General features: G+C 41.6%; 1 protein-coding gene across 1 annotated transcript in view; it reads right to left on the bottom strand.

The window, feature by feature from the left end:
* Nucleotides 1-314: 314 nt before the first annotated feature.
* The window catches only part of SLC26A6 (solute carrier family 26 member 6), a 48564-nt gene continuing 24516 nt past the window's right edge, over nt 315-24362 (bottom strand). Inside the window, exons 14-20 of the mRNA XM_063428088.1 lie at nt 19844-19936; nt 17702-17818; nt 13207-13275; nt 12524-12709; nt 10641-10695; nt 7320-7456; nt 315-700 (exon numbers count right to left, since the gene is read on the bottom strand). Of these exons, the coding sequence (XP_063284158.1) occupies nt 677-700; nt 7320-7456; nt 10641-10695; nt 12524-12709; nt 13207-13275; nt 17702-17818; nt 19844-19936 (681 nt within the window). The 3' untranslated portion in view covers nt 315-676. The remainder of the gene's footprint in view (nt 701-7319; nt 7457-10640; nt 10696-12523; nt 12710-13206; nt 13276-17701; nt 17819-19843; nt 19937-24362) is intronic.

The following is a 24362-nucleotide window of genomic DNA, read 5'->3' on the forward strand; positions in this document are numbered from 1 at the left end:
GAGTAACTTTGTATATATTTTGTCAAGCAAATTGCTTTTTTCCCGAATGCTGAAATACATACGGCTGTGTATATGTGAAGTGACACTTTAAGGTGATGAGATTATAGGAAGCAGATCATTTGTACTATCTTCTGCAGAATCAAAGAGCACCAGTGAGTAAATGCCAGCTCTGAAGCTATACTCAGTGCTTACTTATAAAAATAGGAGAACACAATATTGTATTTTTTTTTAAAATTATTGTTTAATTCTAGAATCTCCGAGCTAGCAAGACAGAAACCACAAAGCTTAAAACACATACAAAGAAAATGCTTCATTAAATATGATCTGAGACTTCCTCCTTGAGCCAGAATGGTGAACTTGTTATTACAAAACCTCTCTCCAGGATCATTTTATATTTTATTCTTTAACAAAATTGTGGCTCTGAAAATGCTGCCACAGATTGTACTCTGACAATAGATTTCAATAGATCTTCAAGCTGAACTGGTGGTGAATGCTCAGATTAATGCTTTAATGAGCCAGAACGATGACAGAAGGATAGAATTTACTGAATATTCATGGTTTGATTCTGTTGATCACTTAACAGCCAGACTTTCTGATTTGTCTCTGAAATAAGGTATACTCTTCCAAGTGCTTTTATCACTGAAGGCCAGTTTGGATGGATTCAACTGTACATTGGTTAGAGTCTTGTATCAGGTCCCCTCTGAAAAAAAAGATAGAATTTATATTCAGAACTGCTTGACAATGACAATTCCCAGATTTTACTATTAAAATGACGTAAAGTCATGATTTTATTAAAGACACGGAGGCGAGTATTATGCATATCTCTTTCTTTATTACTCTCAGCAGCAAAGAAAATAGAGATAGATAAATAACTGAAATGAACAAAAAAATACAGTGCTCAAGCAACCAATCATATAACACAGGAAGTGACTATAATATGCTTGAAGCACCCACAATCCCCCTCTTTCTTGCGGATAACGAAGACCAAAACGTAGAAAATCCAACTTCAGCTAACGTAGCCAACAGCATCTTCAACATGGAAAATCACGAGAAATTCAGGCTAAAGGAGACATAGAAAAAATATAGTAATATCTGTGCTACAACTGTATGTGCATAATGACAATCAATTAAATCACTAAGTCAAGCCCAACTCCTCACACCCAAAATATGTTAATATATCAAGCGGTAGCATAAACGCATTTCTCCAATACATATAATGTCAGATACTGAAACATTAAAATCAAAACTTCCAATAGAGAACTTACCATACTTAACCACCATATCAGCCAATTTCCAACCACAACTGGGTGGGTGGGTGGGAATAATACTCACCTCCGTGTCTTTAATAAAATCATGACTTTACGTCATGTTAATAGTAAAATCTGGGAATTTTATTAAAGACATGGAGGCTCCTATTATGCAAGTTCAAAACTTAGAAACCACTTGAGATGCAAAATGGTCAATCGCCTGAAGTATAAATCACGAAAAGTCGATTCCCGTGACCAATCCGCTGCACGTAGAATATCTTACAAACGGCAGCCCATAGCCGAAGCCTTGGAGGCCATAGCTCCACGGACTGAATGAGGGGTGAATCTGAACGTATCAATCCCGGCCAGAGTCAACAACTCCCGTACCCATCTTGCCAACGTAGGGGTAGACGCCGGAAGGTGTGGAGCTCGAAACGAAATGAACAAGGGGCATAAATCCGGGGATCGCAACAGTCGAGTAACCTCTAGATAGGCCTGAAGGCATTCAACCGGACAGAGAGCAGGATTATCCTGGAATCTAGGGTAGACGAACACTCTCAAAGCCGACTTCATTCTTCTGGATATGTTAAAGGAGATGCCTTCCGGGGTCAACGCAATGGCATTCCAGTCAAGTGCTTGAACATCCGAAACCCACATACAAGAAATCAGACATAACAGCATGACCACCTTAGCCGACAGCTGTTTCAGTGTCAGATCTTGATTTGGATACCAAGATGACAAAAATCGTAGAACCACATTCACGTCCCAAAAGGCAGTGAATCTCGCACAGGGTGGTCTAGTGAGACGAATCCCTTTGAGTAGCCGGCATACGAAGGGGTGATGCCCTACAGGCGAACCATCCAAACCTTGATGCCCAGCTGATATAGTGGATCGGCATAGATTAATGGTGCGATACGCCTTCCCAGATTCAAACATCCCAGTAAGGAATTCCATGATCATATGCAAAGGGGCAGATACGGGATCCACTGACCGTCCCACCAACTAGACCAGATTCGCCAGGCGGATCGGTATGCCACTCTAGTACCTGGTGTCCATGCATTGTCGAGGAGGTCGAGAGTTGATTGCGGAACTCCTGCGATAGTCCAGGGTCCCCTGAAAGGGGCCATGCCATCAGATGTAGAAGGCCGCGGTAGCAGTAGCAGCGCGGGCCGACCTTCACACGCTCGGGAGCCGCCGCCGAGCTAAGCGGAGGCTCACCTGCGTGTAACCGAAGGCACTGAAGCAGGGGCTACCCCGCGGCCACCCGCGGTCTGCGGTAGGAAGGGGAGAGGGCGGATGGCGGCACTGCCCCCAGGGGAACACACCCCAGGGGGAGATAGAGAAATCACGGAGCAATATGAAAACGATAGCAAATAAAGCAACAGGTTCCTAATAAGCCCAAAGGCTAAAACTAGGAGCACACAAATAATAACACAACAAATCAGTATAAGACAATTCAATACCAGCACAGAGCAGAAAAAAATGTGTACTTAACTGGTCTGAGAGCAGCAAAGAAAGAGGGGGATTGTGGTTTTTGTCATCTTGGTATCCAAATCAAGATCTGATACTGAAACAGCTGTCGGCTAAGGTGGTCATGCTGTTATGTCTGATTTCTTGTAAGAGGGTTTCGGATGTTCAAGCACTTGACTGGAATGCCATTGTGTTGACCCCGGAAGGCATCTCCTTTAACATATCCAGAAGGACGAAGTCGGCTTCGAAAGTGTTCGTCTACCCTAGATTCCAGGATAATCCTGCTCTCTGTCCGTTGAATGCCTTCAGGCATTCTATCTAGAGGTTACTCGACTGTTGCGATCCCTGGATTTATGCCCCTTGTTCATTTTGTTTCGAGCTCCACACCTTCCGGCGTCTACCCCTACGTTGGCAAGATGGGTACGGGAGTTGTTGACTCTGGCCGGGATTGATACGTTCAGATTCACCCCTCATTCAGTCCGTGGAGCTATGGCCTCCAAGGCTTTGGCTATGGGCTGCCGTTTGGAAGATATTCTACGTGCAGCGGATTGGTCACGGGAATCGACTTTTCGTGATTTCTACTTCAGGCCGATTGACCATTTTGCATCTCAAGTGGTTTCTAAGCTTTGAACTTGCATAATAGGAGCCTCCGTGTCTTTAATAAAATTCCGAGATTTTACTATTAACATGACGTAAAGTCATGATTTTATTAAAGACACGGAGGCGAGTATTATTTCCACCCGGTTGTGGTTGGAAATTGGCTGATATGGTGGGTAAGTATGGTAAGTTCTCTATTGGAAGTTTTGATTTTAATGTTTCAGTATCTGACATTATATGTATTGGAGAAATGCGTTTATGCTACCGCTTGATATATTAACATATTTTGGGTGTGAGGAGTTGGGCTTGACTTAGTGATTGTCATTATGCACATACAGTTGTAGCACAGATATTACTATATTTTTTCTATGTCTCCTTTAGCCTGAATTTCTCGTGATTTTCCATGTTGAAGATGCTGTTGGCTACGTTAGATGAAGTTGGATTTTCTACGTTTTGGTCTTCGTTATCCGCAAGAAAGAGGGGGATTGTGGGTGCTTCAAGCATATTATAGTCACTTCCTGTGTTATATGATTGGTTGCTTGAGCACTGTATTTTTTTGTTCATTTCAGTTATTTATTTATCTCTATTTTCTTTGCTGCTGAGAGTAATAAAGAAAGAGATATGCATAAGAGGAGCCTCTGTGTCTTTAATAAAATTTAGCTTTAGTCCTGTTGTGGTCCATTTAAAATTATTTTTCTACCACATTTTGTAGGTAACTAAAAAGCATTCCATAGTGTGTGTTAAAAGTATTATCATGTTAACTATTCATTAAAGGACCACTATAGGCACCCAGACCACTTCAGCTCAATGAAGTGGTCTGGGTGCCAGGTCCACCTAGGGTTAACCCTGCTGCTGTAGACATAGCAGTTTCAAAGAAACTGCTATGTTTGCATTAGGGTTAATCCAGCCTCTAGTGGCTGTCTCATTGACAGCCACTAGAGGCGCTTCTCACTGTGCAAATCACAGTGATAAGACACTGTTGTCAATAGGAAAGCATTGAGAAATGCTTTCCTATGGACTGATTGAATGCGCGCGTAGCTCTTGCCGCGCATGTGCATTCAGCGCTGATGTCGGAAGAGGGAGGAGAGTTCCCCAACGCCGAGGGAGGCCGGAGCGGGAGAAAGGTAAGTGATTAACCCCTTCCTCCCTCTTCAGCCCGACAGTGGGACCCTGAGGATGGGGGGGACCTAAAGACCCTATAGTGCCAGGAAAACGAGTTTGTTTTCCTGGCACTATAGTGGTCCTTTTAAAGGACAACTATAGGCACCCAGACCACTTCAGCTCAATGAAGTGGTCTGGGTACCAGGTCCAGCTAGGTTTAACCCTTTTTTCTGTAAACATAGCAGTTTCAGAGAAACTGCTATGTTTGCAATAGGGTTAATCCAGCCCTGAGGGGGGCACCCTCAGGGCACTATAGTGCCAGGAAACCGATAATGTTTCCTGGCACTATAGTGGTCCTTTAAGTGAGTATTCAAAGTGAATTTCAAATTTAAGACCAAAGTAGCCAAACTGGCAGCATAGTTGGATTAGAAAATGTTTTCCGTTCAGCAATTTTTACCTTGAATTTGAAATTCACTTTCAATTCGCCTTGAATTCTTACTTTAGTGCAGATGCGGCTCTCAATTAAGACCACACTCACCCCTTACCCTGTCACACTCACTCCACCAACCATGCCACACTCACCCAATCACATTAACTCCTCTAATCCTGTCACACTCACTCCACCAACACACTCCCTTTTCCAACCATGCCACACCCATCCCCAACTCTGCCACACTCACACAACCAACCCTGTTAACCCAGTGACATTAACCCCAGTATTTATATCACATTCAGCCCTAATAATGTCACATTCATCCCTCAAGCTTGTCACACTCACCCCCTCAACCATGTCTCATTTACCTCTTGCCCTGCCACAGTTACCCTTTTACTCACCCTATCACTGTCATCTCCTAAAGACAGTCATACACACACAGTCATGAAACACAGCGTCACCATAAACACAATGCACAAAGACCACAAGCAGCCCCCACAACACACAGCAAAAAGCTCCCCCACACATATGCAGACATCCCAAGTCTCCCGGAGGTTCCCTTACACAAAACACAATATCGCGAGAATCACACACACAATCTGACTTACAGTATGCGTGATTTCCAGTATGTTGTTTGATTTGCTTCCCCTCCCTCCTACTACTCCCTAAACAGGGGCCTGGTCAACTGCCGGCCCTTTTAGAGACAACTAGGCCCCTATAATATCAGCAGGCAAGGAGGAAATGACTGCCGAATTGGATGAATGGAGGGAGAAGGCAGCAGGGAGCATGGAGGCTGGAGCACACAGCAACATGGAGGCAGACAGCAGCATGAAGGCAGAGCAGAGGCTGAAATAAACTGGTGTGTGTCTGTGTATGCCAGTGTTTGTGTATCTAAATGTATGTTCAAGTGTATCTGTGTGCCAGTGTGTGTTTCAATGTGTGTCAGTGTGTATCTGAATGTGTGTATGTGCCAATGTGTCAAGGTCTATCTGTGTGTCAAGGTGTATGGTGGCTGTGTGTGTGGGGGAGACCCGCACGCGTGCAAGGGGGTGGCGCCGTAGTTTATGTAGCTAAATGCATGTTTGGATGTCTGCATATGGTTCCATACACAAACATACATATGCTCAAAGAGACATACATTCACAGCCTTGGATGCTAGTCATTAGGGGGTTTGCCTGGGGGGCCCAATCTCCCGGTGACTGGCAGGTGGGGAGCGCACTGCACAGGAGGGGGGACAAAAAATGGCACAGTAGTGGAGGGGGCTAAAGAGGGCACAAGAGGGGGCAAAAGAAGGGCACAATAGGGGAGTGGGGCTAAAAATGTCACAGGAAGAGGTGAAAGAGGTCACAGGAGGGGAGGGGGCAAAAGAAAGGCAAAATACAAAGGAGGAGGGTTGAACAGGGCACAGGACGGACAAAGAAGGCTACAAGAGGGGAGGCTGACTATAAAGGGCAGGGAGGCTAAAGAGGGCACAGGAGTGTAGGGGGGCTAAAGAATGGCACAGGAGGGGAGGTTGGCTAAGGAGGCACAGAAGGGGAGGGGGGTTAAAGAGGGCACAGGCGGGAGCTAAAATATCAGAAATTGGTGTTTATACGCTGCAGGTTTTTATGCAAATGTTCCTGCTCTCCAATCTCTAGATAGATTGTGCAAGGAGCATCCTGGTGCCATCAGCACTGCATTTAGAAGGCGGATGCTGTCAAGACATTTGCCTTGGGCGGCACTTTCAGGGGGCGGTAAAAGAAGCCGCCCCCCAAATGCCCTGGCAAATGCCTTGTCAGACTCTTGTCCCCCAGAGGCTGACATCTACCTGATGTAGGAGGCAGGCAGCGAGGGAGCACTCTCCCCTGAGCTCTCCCTGCTCATCTCACTCGCGCGCTCCTCAGTGATGCCGGAGCTGGAATATGACGTCACTCCAGCCCCGACATCACTGAGAGGTGCAGCAGAGCTCCCTCGCTGCCTAAATTGACCGCATGCCTGTCCGTCCGACAGTTAAAGGATCCCCACTGGACCACAGGGAAATAGAGAATCAACACCAGCACTCCAGCAAAGGTAGGATTGAAATTTAAAAATAAAATTGTTAGTGTGTGTGTGTGTCTGTTAGTGAGAGTGTTGCATGAGTTTTGTCATGCCTAGGCCAGCACAAAACCAGAATACACCACTGGGTGCCGTTCTGCAGTAAGTAGTTAAACTGTTTTAGAATGGTTTAACAAGTTACCAGCGTCCCCCCGGCATCTGCACATAATTCGATCTTGTCTTGCAGGGAAAGCCAGATGTCTCAAAAGTGCAAAGTACTGCTGATGCAGGACCGCGTTTATCAGCTGAAAGTGCTTACCTCACTCTCTCACCCAGTGAGCATGGCATTCTCTTAAAGGAGAATACCAGAAGTATTGGCTGTAGTAGTTATGGTGCTTGGAGTGTTCCTTTAACTCTCATCTATATTTGTGTCCAGGCTGGAACATAGGGCCGCTTACCTGGACATTCATCATGGAGATCTGATCTTGCTCCATTGTCAGGTATGTAACTGCGTCATGAACAGAAGAAAATACGTGGGACCGAGAAATACTGTCAGTAAAAAAATTTCCTTCTTCTAGCCCGGTCATAACGGTTTCTGGGTTGAAGAGAAGAGAAAGAAGAGAACATAAGAAAAACAAATTTCTTCATAAGAATATTCACATTTCTTATCAGGATTTTGTAAAAGCCACAATGATCTTACGTATCCATGTGGACATTTAGATCACCTCTTAAAGGGACACTTTAGGCACACACACTACTTCAGCTCATTGAAGTGGCCTGGTTACAGTGTTCCTATTGCACTTTGTGCTGCAATGTTAAAACATGCAGTTCCCGAGAAACTGCAATGTCTACATTGCAGCAGTAAGTCTGCCTTCAGTAGCTGTCTACCAGGCAGGCACTGGAGGCGCTTCCTGGATCCGAACTGACTTTTAGTCCGGTATCTGACGCTCTGCATGAGGACATCCAAGGTCAGATTTTTTTTTCCATAGGAAAGCATTAATTCAATGCCTTCCTATGTAGGAGGTCTAATGCCTGTGCCCCCCGACAGTGGATTTATAACTAAATTGCAAAATTTATGCCAAAGTAGCATTCTGGAAAATTAGTCTACTTTATGCAACTCTGGTTTTCAACTCACCCCAATTCACTGTTGCATGAATTACCCTATAGTGCAGACAAACATTTTTGCAGAGTGAAACCTGGCACAACTGTGTAATTTTCAGTTAACGAAGACAATAACATTTTAATTGGATGCTGTCTGTAGGCAAAGATTAACCCAAAATATCCAATTGACTGGGGAAGGAGATCATCAATTTAACTCAACTGACCGTGAGTAAGCCCAATTTTAGTATATTTATCATATTAATGTTTAGTATGCACGTTAAATGAATTGTGAATGTTTCATTTGATTGTTACATTAGTAATCCAACCTATAAAGAGCTAAACAGCATAGTTCAGTGGGAAAACAAAATCTGAGCGATGAGATTTGTATTCATGTAATGTAAATATTATATTGCTAACCATGAATAAAGGTGTTTTTTTCCATATTAGAAATATAATAGTGCCTTATATATGGTCTGTATATTACATTTTGTAGACACTAGGGGGCACTTATTGCAGTAGAATATATAAATACACAATACACTGATACATAGGAAACTTTTCAGTGATGTTTGCTTTAAGTTAGGGTGGGCGCTAATGTCTACAGTTAGCAAAGTAGTACTATGTTACTGGACCATTCTGTTTTTGTCATTGTTTATTCATTAATTCATGAGTTCTGTGTTAGCTATAATTTACATATGGCTCACAATGCTTGTTATCATGTTGTGATGAATTATGCCTTGTGACCTCTTATATTTAAGAATACATAGATTAGGCTGCATATTTGAACTGAATATGTAAAAAGTCTGTAGATTTAATCATTTAAATAAAATACATATATTTGGTATTCATTTGTGCTTGTATTGTATATTACTTTTTCACCAGCTGGGGGAGCTGGTAAACCGTTGATAGCAACCTTACTTATTATTAGACCAGTGGTTCCCAAACTTTTTAGGTTCAAGGCGTCCTTAATATTTCAGTATCTTTCCAAGGCACTCCAAGTCAAAATGTCTAGGTTTTATATCGGTACAATGCTGCCTCAATTACTGGCGCTATAGTGTAATGTACATTGTTGGTGTTTGGAGGGGTGCTTGTATACATTTATTGTGTTTTAATACAGGGGTGTGCTTGTATGTGATGTTTGTGTTTGATTGCAGGGGTGTGTCTGAATGTAATGTTCACTTTTAAATGTGGATGTGCATTTGTGTGAAGTATTTGTGTTTGAGTGAAGGGGTGTGTTTGTATATATTTTTTTCAGTTTGAATGCAGAGGTGTGTTTGTATGTATAATTTGTGTTAGATTGCAGGAGTGTGCATGTATGTTGTGCTGGTGTTTGACTGCTTGGATGTATGCACATACATACTTACACAGATATTCATGAACATTAACCCAGAGATGCATATAAATACACCGACACATACACACATTCATATAGACACCGACACATATAGATATACACACCGACATATACACACATGCACCCTGACACACACAAACATTGATACATGCCCACACCATGACACAGATACACACTGAGATAAAAACACACATCCTGACACACAGATGCACAGACACAGATGTGTGCATGCACACAGACACTGAAGCACACTGATATATATATACACACACAGATGCACACCCTGACACACACACCAATACACATACACACACACACACTCACACTCATACTCATACACTCAAACTCATACACCCTTACACACACTTGCACACACACACATTCACACACACAAGTGATTTTTTTTTTTAATATCTCCAGCCACTGACCTGTTTGCGGCACTCGACCGGGCCCCCATTGAGCAGTAATGTTTCCCAGTGCTATAATCATAGCACCAGGGAAATATTAGTTGCAGCGCCGGCACATAGTTTGGGAACTGCTGTATTAGACCAATTCTTTTTTGCACTTAGTAGATGGTCTGGTTGTATTTTGTTTTGTGCTCCTATATACGAATATCATTTTGCTTTATTAAAGAGAGATAAATCTGTAACAAAGTTTTAAAAATCACAAATGAGAATACCAAAAATACATAGGATTAACAAGTCATGTATGGGTAAAATTGCCTATAAAAAAGTATAGTGGAGCAGCTAAAGTACATATAAAAATAGTCTAAAAAATGAAAACTTATACAAATAAATATAGGCTGTTGTTTTTTTTTTTTTTTTTAAATATCAAAATTCAATGTATCACCATAACCCTCAAATAATAAATATATAAATCTAATGTAGAAATAGTAAAAGTAGATAAAAAAGGATAACAACTCAAACAATGGGAATAGAAAGTGCTCATGTTTGGTTAGTTCCTAGGGGTTCTGGAGAGCCCCAATCATTTATTAAGAAATCAAGGAGCTCTGTGCCATTCCAGTGCTATTTTTACCTTCTGTGGAATAGAAGTCCATTGACTGCTACATTTGAGTACTGCTCCTTTAAAACTATATTTTGAGGGATATTTGTCAAAGTGTCAGAATCTTATGAGTTTTGTAAATTTGTAAAAACCGAATTATTTCCCTATAGTGTGTGCCCTGCTGGTACAATTTAATTCTTCTGAAGAACGCATCAATCTCCACCCCACCCCTTGATTGAGATATTATCACCAGTTTATCCTCAATGTTTAGCCTTGGTCCTCAATCACATTGTTTACCCAGTTCTATCCCTGGTTTATTTACCACTGCAGCCAGCAAGGTACACCTCCACTTCAATTTCTGCAAAATCCTTGAAAATCTTGAAGGAGAAAAAAGAAAAAAATTAATACTTTTGTGGATTATCTTCATAACAAATATTTTAGTTGTCATCTTTCTTTTTTTTCTGGGTATGGAAAGTGACAGGTAGATCTGGCCAATGCAGGCACCGCATATTCTAACGCTGAGACCACCAATACATGGTCAGCGTCTCTTACTGTCCTACAGGAGAGATCTCCAGGTACAGATCTTTTACTACTTGCCTGTTACACTAATGCTCCTTTTGCTCCTGAGCTTGAAAAACCAGTAGACCTGGCCAGTAGTGCCACAGGAGGAAAGCAGCCTAACAGGAGGGGCGATCGCCACCTTGGGAACTAGACCTGCCATACTATCAGGTGAGAATTCCAACTGGATTTCAAATGATCTGCCGAGGGTGATGAGAGCTAGCCACCTCCCCGAGACTACCAACCTGAACTGTAAATATGTAATTAATGAGTTAGTTATGCTACCAGTTCAACTACTGTCTGTGGCCTTAATTTATCTGATTTACATTACATTGATTTACTTTGAATTCACTTTGAATGCTCACTTTAGTAAATAACCCTTCCCATTTCTTGTGACTTGTGCCAATAGGGATCGCAGGCTCGGGGAGGAGGCTAGCTCTCATCACCCTCCGCAGGTTATCTAATCTCTCCAGAGCACAAGCGAATATGGTAACTGTGTATCGTAACATGCCCTTTATGATGCATATAGGCTGGCCACCAAGCCGTAAAATGGAAATGTATATTCTTTTAAGGAAGTAATTTGCACCCATTGGAACCCAAGCTCTTTTGGACTATGTCTTCCATGAAGTACAGCCAGCATTCTATCTGTTTTTGTGCATTAAAACACAAGTTTACATTTTGGAATTCATTTTATATCATATGGGCCAATGATTGGGAACATCTGGCTACTCAGCTGTGTAGGATTATATTTCCCATGATGCTCAACAGCCAAACATAAATATGTGGCCCAAAGCTAGATTGCCAAAATCATCACCTACCTGTCTATCTGTCTATCCTTTGTGAAAAAAACTATCCACTTACTGATACACACAAAGCCAAACTAATTCCATCCACTTATAAAAACAAAGAAATCAGCTTGTATTAACTTTACACATCACCCAGGTTTACAATAGATATTTATATGCCGTTTACTCTTTTGGATATCCCTATTTTTAATCCATCTGCTGCTTTTGTAACGCTTGCATCCCTGCCAACCAATGTGAAGGATAAATAATGACTTCACAAACAAATGTTAGCTGGTGCTCCAGGATATTAATTAATTACAGTAATTTTTTATCTTGTTTTAACTTTGCTGTCATCTCCTCTTCCTGTTTGAAATATAAGGTTGCCACATACACTGTGTTTTCCTAGATACATATAACTTCTTAATAGCTCCCAATTATCCCGTATCAACAATACAGTCCTGATTTTGGACCCTATCCCTGAAGACTCTGTTTTATCTTTTTGCAATTATAAGATTTATTCTTTGCACTTTGTAAGTGTTCGAATATAAGATATGCTATGTTTCTCTGTTTTTTTTTCATGATGTTTGTCATTAAAATTGTAAATAATTGTTATATTATCCTGTACAGGTTTTTTGAGTACACACAATCACATGTTTAATCATGTCACTTTATTCTTTACAAGGGTTCATCCTGGACTCATATTTGAGGATTTATTATTTATATGCATATTATAGATACAGAATTATGGGGGGTTGTAGGTAAAATTAGGGCATAGTCATTTCGTCTTTTAATTCATATTTTCCGATTTTCACAAGAAGTACTGCAATGTGTATGCAACTCTGAATATTTATATGAAACTTACTTTTCCTAAAACCTTTACACAAACTGTGTCCACAAAATTCACCGCAGTAAAGTCTAGAATGAGTGAATGAAAGTCAGGCTTGTACAGACCCAGGGATTGGAGTGTGCATTTGGCAGCTGTGTCCTCTATCTTGCCATGTCCTGGAACTGTAATTATTGTCCCTTCTTGCATGTCCCGTTCTTTCTCCTAAAAAAAAAGGAAATGCAGAATGTACTGATCAATTCAGATATCCATATGTTACAAGTACAGTCATATAAACAGAAATAGAAAACAACAAATCTAACTATATTTCATTTTAGGATTCAGTGTGTGCCTGAGTATGTGAGTGCGTGTGTTTAATAAGCGACAGTGCTATTTTTTATTTTTTTTATTTTTAACAGTACAAACATTTAATGAGCATTTCCTGAGCAAGATTTGGCTCACAATCCAGGATGATAAAAGTACAATAGTTTTTATTTTACCAGGTTTCATGATCATATATTGAAATGCAATTTATTTTAGAAGAGTCATGTTGGGGAGTTTTCTACTTTGCAAGATTCATCTAAATTTTTGTTTGAACTCTGTTAAGTCATTTAACAACATATTAGTGTAGACCATATAAATGTTCAGTATGAGTTGGAAAAAAAAATATAAACTTATAGTCATGACAAATTTTCATATATGTATTCAGTTTAATTTCTTACCTCTTCTCTTTCTTTTGGAACACTTCCTAATTCAAGACCATCAAAGCCAACATTATCGCGCCCTGTTAACTGAATTGGAACACCGTCAAGAAACTGTAATTTTTGCCAATAAATCAACTAAAAAGAGAAATGAAAACGAGCGTGTATGTTCAATAAATAGTGAATAGCAGTGATCTGAAAATGGAATTTTAAGCTAAAATATAATGAATACTTATAAATATAGTCGAGTTGGAAAGTTTTAGCTGCTGAGATTTCAGTTCACTACATTTCACCTTAGTGACTTAAAGGGACACTATAGTCACCAAAACAACTTTAGCTTAATGAAGCAGTTTTGATGTATAGATCATGCTCCTGCAGTCTCACTGCTCAATTATGTGCCATTTAGGACTTAAATTACTTTGTTTGTGCGGTCCTAGTCACACCTCCCTGCATGTGACTTGCACAGCCTTCTTAAACACTTCCTGTAAAGAGTCATCTTATGTTTACACTTCCTTTATTGCAAAATCTGTTTAACTTGGAATTTCTTATCTCCCACTCTGTTAATAGATTGCTAGACCCCACAGGAGCATCATGTATGTAATTAAAGTTCAATTTACATAGCAGGAGATAAAAACTACTAAATCAAGTTAACATCTGATTGAAATTTAAACTTTTTTTATGCAGGCTGTGAGTCATGGCTGGGAGAGGTGTGGCTAGGGTTACAGAAACAAAAGTGATTTAACTCCTAAATGACAGTGAATTGAGCAGTGGGACTGTAGGGGCATGATCTATGCACTAAAACGGCTTCATTAATATAAAGTTGTTTTGGTGACTATAGTGCCCCTTTTAAGGTCTCTTTAAAATTCTTTTGGATACGCTTTTCAAACAAACCTTCGTTTTCTGGGGCGGGGCCTGACAGCCAAGATGGCCGGACGTGTCCTCTGAGGGCTCCTGTACCAGAGGGCACTCAAATGCACAATCTGCCTGATTTAATGCAATCCACAACACAAGCTACCCAGGTATCGAACCGGGACCACACGCGGAGCAGAATGGTACCAGTCCGGTACCAATCCGCCACGGGAAAGTCCGCACCGGCCACGCGGCCTAAGCGGGTTCTGGAGCATGGAGGAGGCGGCCGATCCCCCGGCCCACAGCCCGCATACAAGCGCGGACAGAGCAAAGCCCTGCTACCCCCCCCCCCCTTTGGACCGGCGGGGGTTATCCCGGTCCACTCTGGGGATGACAACCCCTTTGCGAGACCAAGCTACTACTAAACAGGACCCACGAGGTCCAAACAAGATGGCGGCAACCAGGCAGTCTGGGACGAAGCGCTCACTATACCAGCCTCCCGGGAACATAGCAGAGTTCTGCGGCAGACTCATTGCTCACCTCTGCACAAAGCTCCACACCCAGGGACAGGCATTCAGGCGGGCGAGGAGGGAAGCAGCGGCATGGATCCGCCCGAAGACAAGAAGAAGAATGAGCTGGAATCCTCCTCGGGCCTCCAGAGGGGCGATTAGGGGGCAACGCCGGCACTTCATAAGGCGGGAATCGACGCCAAGCCCCTCGGACACCGGCACTCGCTTCCACACAAGCCAGGGCGAGAGCTGCAGACATAACCAGCCAGAAGGCCACCCGGAGGCAACAAATCCACTGGGCCAGCAGCAGACTTCCCCAAATAAATGGACCCACACCGTCTGCAACGACGTACAACACCCCCGGTTAAGTGCAGCAAGCGTCCGCACATCACGGACCCGCACACACACGCCAGGCGGGGGAGCCCATCACGAGGACCGGCACCGGGCGCAGAACAGCCAGGGGAAGAACGGAGACACCATACTGAGACACCTCACAGACTTTCTCCTGAAGCACATACACGGTGTCGGATGAACATACCGCGGACCTGAGTATGTCTGGAATGCACCCCTGGTATACCACGGTACAGCACATTACTGGACTCTGACAACCCTCCCAACGCCAAGAAAGATGACTGCAAATTAACACTGTTCTGTTATTGTCTCCACATTAGCTTAGTTGAGCATTATTGATTTCATACATACTGCATAAATGTCTAGTTGCATGCTTATTCTAAACCAATGCTGCCCCCTAAATATGCTAAAGTTTTACATTCCCCTAATGTCTACAGGTGAATAAGCCTACAAAAGCCAGGGTCAGTTCAAGCAACAGATTTTTGTTTTTGTTTTAACTTCAGTATAGCCTTAACGTTTAACTCATAACTCATAACTGATTGCAGACATTCAGCATGTTATTAACACGTTTGTTTACTTAACTATGCATCCTGTAGTCCTCTCAACATACCTGTCTAGGTCTATGCGCACAGCGAACTCCCTATTATTGTTGATGCTTTGCCTAGCTTAAAACTAAACCATTTAATTGTATATCCAGCGTAAAGTTTAAACGTGAATAACCTCAATATACTTATTTAAAAAAAGTGCACGGATTTATGTTAACCCCAATGTTAAAATGTTGATACTCAGCGTGCGGAATGCTGTTGGGGCACCACACGCCTGCTGTTATGGTCTTTATATGCACTGCAAAAATAAAGAATTAAAAAAAAAAAAAAAAAACCTTTGTTTTCTAACAGATTGATATTTTTATTGTATACAGACTTTTATTGTTAAAAGTTTTTACAAAATAATTAAATCAAGGCCTAAATCCTTAATTTGTTAATGGCTAAGCATCCATTTTACAACTCAACCAGCCCAATGTACCACCTGAATTTCTACCAATATATGATTAAAAGAATTATTGTGGCAAATAAAGTGTTATTCAGTAAATTGTAGCAAATTGAAAACCAAATTGAAAAAATTAGGCAAAAATAGTTAATTTAAAAACAAAAAACCCAACTCTGTTAGAAGACATTTTACCGGCTAATTACTAAAATAGGAATTGAAAGTGAAGTGAATTTCGAGTGTAAAAGCCAAAGTAGCCAAACCAAAAGCACAGCTGACTTAAAGGTTATTTTAACCTTAAAGGAACACTATAGGGTCAGGAACACAAACATGTATTTTTGACCCTATAGTGTTAAAACTACTATCTAGCCTCCCCCCCCCTCCCCCTGTTCCCTTCTTGCCTCCCTAAATATGGTAAAATCTTACTTTTATTCAAGTCTGCAGCTGCTGGCTCTGCCCCTGTCTGCCTCAGACCTGCAAAATGTCTGCTGACATCATCAGAAGTGGTGGTCTGAGACAATCACAATGCTTCCCCATATGATTTGCTGAGACTGTCAAGGAGGCAGATCAGAGACAGAGCCAGCACAAGTCAAACACAGTCCTGGCCAATCAGCATCTCCTCACAGAGATAAATTGAATCAATGCATTTCTATGAGGAAAGTTCAGTGTCTGCATGCAGTGGGTGGAGACAATGAATGTCAGTTCTACACACTGTGCAGCACTGCCCCAGGAAGCACCTCTAGCAGCCATCTGAGGAGTGGCCAGTGGAGTTATCACTAGGTTGTAATGTAAACACTGGATTTTCTCTGAAAAGACGGTGTTTACTGCAACATTTTTGGATAAAGTTGCAAATTATTTAATATTTTTGGATAAACTTTTAAAATTATTTTATATTTTAAAATATATTTTGATATTTGAAAAACATATTTTCATATATGATAGATTTTTTGTATTTTAATATTTTGAAATATTTATTCAAAAATATTAAAAGGAAGCTATAGATCTTTAGTCATTAAATGTGCCGGTTGGTTTTCAATCACCACATTTAGCTATTTAGTAACTAAACTGCCAGTGCATTTGCTAATACCCACAGGAAATCACAGATTCTATTAGTTAAACTACGAAATAATCGATTCTTTCTTATAGCCATTAAAGGGACAATGTAGGCACCATAACAACATCATCTAAATGGACTTGTTATGTTGTCTTATGGTGACAGGAGGCCCCTGGGAGCACTCTTACTTCGAGGGGTTAAACCATTTTTGAACAGTTAAATCCCAATGTGAGCCTCCCCCCCAGGTGGCATCCGGCTTCTGAAATTTCAGTTTCTGAAAAGCAAGGAGTGCTGCCAGACAGGAGCATCGTTGATTGTCTGAAAATGATCAGCTGACGCTCTCAGCCAATCAGTGGTTCTCCATTCCTAAAACTGGCTTGGAAAATGTATGTTTCTTTTCAAGCCTGTTCTGTGAATTGGGAGTCATTGATTGGCTGAGAGCATCAGCTGATCGCTCTCAGTCAATCAGTGGCGCCTCTGCCCGGCGGCACTCTGCGCTTCCTGAAATTGACATTTTTGAAGTCGGATATCACCTGGGGGAGTTAAGATAGGCACTGGAGGCTCACTTTGGGATTACACCATTCGAGAAGGGTTTAACCTCTCGAGGTAAGAGTGCCTCTGACAGCCTCTTGGCACCATAACTTAATTTTTAATAAAGTTGTTATGGTGCCTGGAGTGTTTTTTTTTAACAGGCATTTAATTTGTTCATCACAGCTGAATGTGATTTGTGCACAAGTCTGATGAATACCCTTTAAAGTCTCTCACTTGCCTCTTCCGTTTGTTGTTTGTCTTTCTGAGCTTTCTTGTTGGCTTTTTGCTGTTTTTTCTTTAGTTTTTTAATGGCTTTCCTCTTCTTTTCAATAAGTCTCTCAACGTCTACACCACACTGGGAAATGTAAAAAAAAACAAAAACAGGTCTGGAAATGTGATACAGGGTCTTTTTTTTTTTTTTTTTTTTTTTTTTTTTTAGCATTCTTTATTTATAGCACAATGATGATGATGATAGGCATTCTGGTCCATATTTAAACAATGTTTAGGATGGGGAAATACAGAGAGTATGTAGAGCTTATAGTTAATACTCATTTTCCAAGACTTACATTGTTGTTGATAAGCTTTTCAAATGATTTAATATTATGAAAAATATTTCACATTTTGGTAGTTTTTTTATTTATTGCTAATTTTTTTTATATATGATAAATTTTTTGATATTGTAATATTTTGAAAAACAATACTTTTAAAAGTTTATGCAATAACATGAAATCACTTAAAAAGCTTATCCAAAAATATTAAATTGACGCCTTAATTCCGTGTTGTGAACTCACTAAAGACATCTCTGTTGATGTGAAACCTGAGGCTATATGTAGCATAAGGAGAGCCTTAAACCCACATTTGCATAGCATAATACTGATTAATTTACAGCAGGACATTTGCAAAGAGACAGTAGCTATTATGAATAAAATAGTATCCTGTGCCAACAATTTCTTATGTATCCACATATAGTACAAAGTGAAGTTAACCATCTAAATCCTCTTATGCTACTTGAATACAAGCCTGTATAATGATTGTCTCGTATCTCTTCCTCGAGTGATAACTGGGTTTCTGCTTTTGTGGGATCATATCTCAGCATTAAGTAATTTTTAACCATTTCTTGATTATAGAACACTATGGGATTTGATAAAGGAATTGCTACGTTTAGGCTCAACGGGAGGCTGAACTAAAACAAAGTATTCAGCTCACTTATTGCCAATTTTGTCCTACAACTGTTCACAATTTATAATTCATAAGAAAAACAAACTCTTCATTTTTATTTTTAAAAGCTTATTTGAGAATAGCAAGCAAAGGGATTCATTCGCAAAGTGCAGCTTAATTATAGGGGCCCACTAATGCAGCCCACGTTTATTCAAAGAGCATCCACACAGTACAGACATTTCGGGACCTCTGTCCCTTTATCATTGATAAATGCCCTAAGTTTATAATTGATTTATCTTTGATAAAGGGACAGGGGTCTTAAAACGCCTGTACTGTGGATGCTCTTTGAATAAATTTGGGTTGCAATGGTGAGCCCCCATATCTAAGCTGCGCGTGGTGGATGAATACTTTGGATTGCTATACTCTGCGTGCTGTTGGGGCTACAGAAGCTTATACATAATAGCTGTGATTGGTTAAACTATTTTGTCTTTTGGAATTGTGTTATTCCACACTCCTTTATTGTATTTTTGAGGATATTAGGTTGTGATTGTTTTATTTGTGTCTACATATTTCTTATCTCCACGTGCATTGCCCCATATTTGGCTTCAGATGATCTCTGTTTATTATTACCCTTGCAATATATATTATACCTACTGTGAGTTACTAGAAACAAAAGTTGTAAAAGTCGCAGCTGAAATGAGGTAACAATTTAGGATCGCTTATTACCATCAAAAAATGTTGGGTATATACATATATGTGTTTTATAGTAGGTCAATGGTAGGTTGTGAGTAGCTGAGGTTGTAAAGCTTAACCATCAGGATGCTTTTCAGATTTAGAGATATCTTTTGGCCACATCTGATATAGACTTTGCAGAACAAATCAATGATTCTATACTTGCCAATAGTTCTGAATTGTACAGGACAGTCTTGATTTTTAAGCAACTTTTAATTGCTGTCCACGGGAGCGGAAACAATGTAGCATATGTGAACATTTAAACATGTTCCAGGCACACATTGCAGGGCATTTAAACCCATATAAACCATGTTTTGAAAAGGCTGGGCAAACTATCATACAGACGGGCATATATGTCAGGAATGACATTTTATGCCTAGCATGTCAATGCCGACACAGTGAATATCAATGGAAGGCTCCCCCTCACCTCCAACTCAAATATCATAGTTGGCAGATAGGCAACCCTATGATTCTTATATTTCATTCTCACCTTCTGCTTGAGAGCCTCTGTATACAGTTCAGCATTGGCAAAGAAAATGGTGGAGGAAGAATGGAAGATTTTTATTCCTGTAATTTCCTTAGCCTGAAATGAACAGATACAAATAAATCTAGATTCAAATTTAAAGGAATACTTTCAAATGTTTTTGCGTTAGAAGCAATGGTTACATGACATTGGTAAGTTGGTATACAATCCGAAGGGTGTCTCTGTTTACAGCTAACTTCACATTAATTTTTTTAAGGTTTTGTTACCTAATTGAATATGACAACTCTATTAAAAAAAGTGATTTCCTTGATAAATGAATGAAACAGGAACAAATAAAACATTGTTTACAATTGCAGGCATGGCAGCCATGACAACAAAAACAAGACTGCAAGCCCAATAGACCAGTGAACAACCAAGACTAACAACTTATAAAGTGAATGCATTATTTTTATGATGACTGTGTCAATCAGCACTGTCACCATCTAGTGACTTTGCATCATTTGCAATTACCCCCCGATGGTGACTTGCAAATACCCCCGATGGTGACATCCTTGCTGGGGTCTGGTGTGCAGGCAAAGGTGAATTTAAAATACCTGAACCTGTCCCCCAGAGGCCCCACCATCTTCTTCTGACTGGTACTCTTCTGCTCTTGCGCTTCAGTGCCAGGAACCAACGTAACGTCTGTACTCTTGTGCATGCCCCAGGGTACAGGAGGATCCGACAGAGGGTCCCACAGGACAGCAGGATTCTTCATAGACAGATCCAATTCCTTGCAACCTTCACTGGTAACAGCTGGGGGATTGACACTTCTAGATGGTAGTAGATCTGCCCAGTGCCGCGCTTTGACTGGTTAAAGTATGAATATTTCCTAAAGATAAAATCTTTATGAAGTACTCAGATCGACTGTGTTGTTTTATCTTTATGAAATACTCATTTTGTGTTTCTGTGTGTGGGTGGAGGTGACAGTGCTGCTTTAAGTTTTTAAGTAACTTTGAGGAAAGTTGGAAAAGCTTTTGGAGTCCATTTTGTTAAGACCATGTAACTATGGCTAAATGTTGATGTTTCGATTTTGTGGTTACCTCTCAGTTACATTCAAATTACTTTCTTTTTTTGTTTTTTAAATATAATAGTTTTGTTGCATGGGATAGTTTTATTTTTTATAGACATTCAGTGTAAGAGGTAAATACATACAGTATCTCACAAAAGTGAGTACACCCCTGTGTACACATGTGACAACATTGAAGAAATAACACTTTGCTACAATGTAAACTGTATAACAGTGTCAATTTGCTGTTCCCTCAAAATAACTCAACACACAGCCATTAATGTCTAAAACGTTGGCAACAAAAGTGAGTACACCCCTAAGTAGTAATGTTCAAATTGGGCCCAAAGTTTTAATATTTTGTGTGGCCACCATTATTTTCCAGCACTGACTTAACCTTCATGGGCATGGAGTTCACCAGAGCTTCACAGGTTGCCATTGGAGTCCTCTTCCACTCCTCCATGACGACATCACAGAGCTGGTGGATGTTAGAGACCTTGCGCACCCCACCTTCTGTTTAAGGAAGCCCCACAGATGCTCAATAGAGTTTAGGTCTGGAGACATGCTTGGTGAGTCCATCACCTTTACCTTCTTTATCAAGGCAGTGGTCATCTTGGAGGTGTGTTTAGGTTGTTATAATGTTGGAATACTGCCCTGCGGCCCAGTCTCCGAAGGGAGGGGATCATGCTCTGCTTCAGTATGTCACAGTACATGTTGGCATTCTTGGTTCCCTCAATGAACTTTAGCTCCCCAGAGCAGGCAGCACTCATGCAAGCCCAGACCATGATACTCCCATGCTTGACTGTAGGCAAGACACACTTGTCTTTGTACTCCTCACTTGGTTGCTGCCACACATGCTTGACACCATCTGAACAATCTAAGTTTATCATGGTCTCATCGGACCACAGGACATGGTAGCAGTAATCAATGTCCTTAGTCTGCTTGTCTTCAGAAAACTGTCTGCGGGCTTTCTTGTGCATCATCTTTAGATGATCACCTTCTGGGACGACAGCCATGCAGACAATTTGATTCAGCGTGCAGCGTATGGTCTGAGCACTGACAGGCTGACCCCTCACCCCTTCAACCTCTGCAGCAATGCTGGCAGCACTCATATGTCTGTTTCCCAAAGACAACCTCTGGATATGACGCTGAACATGTGCACTCAACTTCTTTGGTTGACCATGGCGAGGCCTGTTCTGAGTGGAACCTGTCCTGTGAAACCGCTGTATGATCTTGCCCACCATGCTGCAGCTCAGTTTCAGGGTCTTGGCAATCTTCTTGTATCCTAAGCCATCTTTATGTAGAGCATCAATTCTTTTGTTTCAGATCCTCAGAGATTTTTTTGCCATGAGGTGTCATGTTGAACTTCCAGTGACCAGTATGAGAAAGTGTGAGAGCGATAACACCAAATTTAACACACCTGCTCCCCATTCACACCTGAGACCTTGTAACTAACGAGTCGCATGAGGGGAGGGAAAATGGCTAATTGTGCCCAATTTGCACATTTCTACTTAGGAGTGTACTGTCAGGATCGGGACAGGGATCCAACACGCAGAGTACAAACAGTAGCCAGATACGTATACCGGACCTTAGAATGGCCGGACTAACGTAAGTAGTACAGTAGAGAATGGTCAAAGACAAGCCGAGGTCGAGGGTAACAGAAGACAGGTAAGCGGTAGACAAGCCGAATCAAGGGTAACAGAGATAAGCAGAGAAGAGCAAACAAGCCGAGTCAAAACCAAAAGGGATAACTAGAAAACACGAGCACTGAGTGACTAGAACAAGCTAGAACCACGACAGGGCAATGAGCTAATGAAGGAAGCACTGTTAAATGCCCTGTTCAGATAAGTAGACACACCTCCGACGAGTCCTGATTGGTCCTGAACCAATTGAGTGACAGGTCGTTCCGGGTTGACGTCCTGACGTCGACTTCCGGGCGTCATGCTATAAAAGGGAGTCACTCCCTCGCGGCCGGCTTTGCATGACCGGATGGACCGCGAGAAAGAGGGAAATCAGGCCGTCTCGGAGGTAGAGACCTCAGGTACCCTGACAGTACCCCCCCTCTCAGATACGCCCACCGGGCGGAAGGAACCAGGACGAGAAGGGAAGCGAGAGTGAAATGCCCTGCGGAGACGGGGAGCATGAACATCCTCCTGAGGTACCCAACTTCTCTCCTCAGGACCATATCCTTTCCAATCGACCAGATATTGTACTCTCCCCCGGGAGATTCGAGAATCGACGATGGAATTGACCTCATACTCCTCCTGACCCTCCACCTGAACAGAGCGAGGAGGGGCGATCGTGGAGGAGAATCTGTTACAAACTAGTGGTTTCAGCAACGAAACATGGAACGAGTTAGGAATGCGTAAGGTAGTAGGCAAAGCTAGACGATACGCAACTGGGTTAATTTGAGCCAACACCCTGTAAGGTCCAATATACCGAGGAGCGAACTTCATGGAAGGCACTTTTAACCGAATGTTTCTAGTACTTAACCATACTCTATCGCCTGGAACAAACACCGGTGCTGCCCTTCTACGTTTGTCAGCGTGTTTTTTCACCAGCATAGAATTGTGCAGAAGAATTTGTCGAGTCTGGTCCCACAACTTCCTTAAATTGGCAACATGGACATCAACCGACGGTACCCCTTGGGAAGAAGACTCCGAAGGAAGAATGGAAGGATGAAAGCCATAATTCATGAAAAAGGGGCTAGAATGCGTAGAATCACAAACGAGATTGTTGTGTGCAAACTCCGCCCAAGGAATCAAACCGACCCAATCGTCCTGGTGTTCAGAAACGAAACAACGTAGATATTGTTCAACCTTTTGGTTGGTGCGTTCAGCAGCTCCATTGGACTGAGGATGGTAGGCAGAAGAAAAATTCAATTTGATGCCTAGTTGAGAGCAGAAGGATTTCCAAAAACGGGAAACAAATTGGGAACCTCTGTCAGATACAATTTGGGAAGGTATCCCATGTAAACGGAAGATCTCCCTAGCGAATATCTCTGCTAATTCGGGCGAAGATGGGAGTTTAGGTAAGGGAATGAAGTGAGCCATCTTAGTAAATCTGTCCACCACAGTGAGGATAACAGTCTGCTTTTTAGAGATAGGCAAATCAACAATGAAGTCCATAGCCAAACAGGACCATGGCTTTTCAGGAACCTCTAAAGGGTGCAGAAATCCGCATGGGAGCGAATGAGGTTGCTTATTCTTGGTACAAACTTCACACGCCCCGATGAATTCTTTAATATCTTTACGTAAATCAGGCCACCAGAAATCTTTAGAGATCAAAGCATACGTCTTGCGAATGCCAGGATGCCCAACCACCTTGCTGTTATGGAAACAGCGTAACACTTCTAGTTGGAGAGTGGCGGGAACGAAGTGTCGATCCCCAGGAGTCTGTTTGGGCGCAAGATGCTGTAATTTCATGATCTCAGTAAGCAACGGAGAGTGAATCCTGAGATTCGTGTTAGCGATGATGTTACCC

The sequence above is a fragment of the Pelobates fuscus genome, chromosome 7 (assembly GCF_036172605.1).
Source record: "Pelobates fuscus isolate aPelFus1 chromosome 7, aPelFus1.pri, whole genome shotgun sequence".
In the NCBI taxonomy this organism is placed as follows: domain Eukaryota; kingdom Metazoa; phylum Chordata; class Amphibia; order Anura; family Pelobatidae; genus Pelobates; species Pelobates fuscus.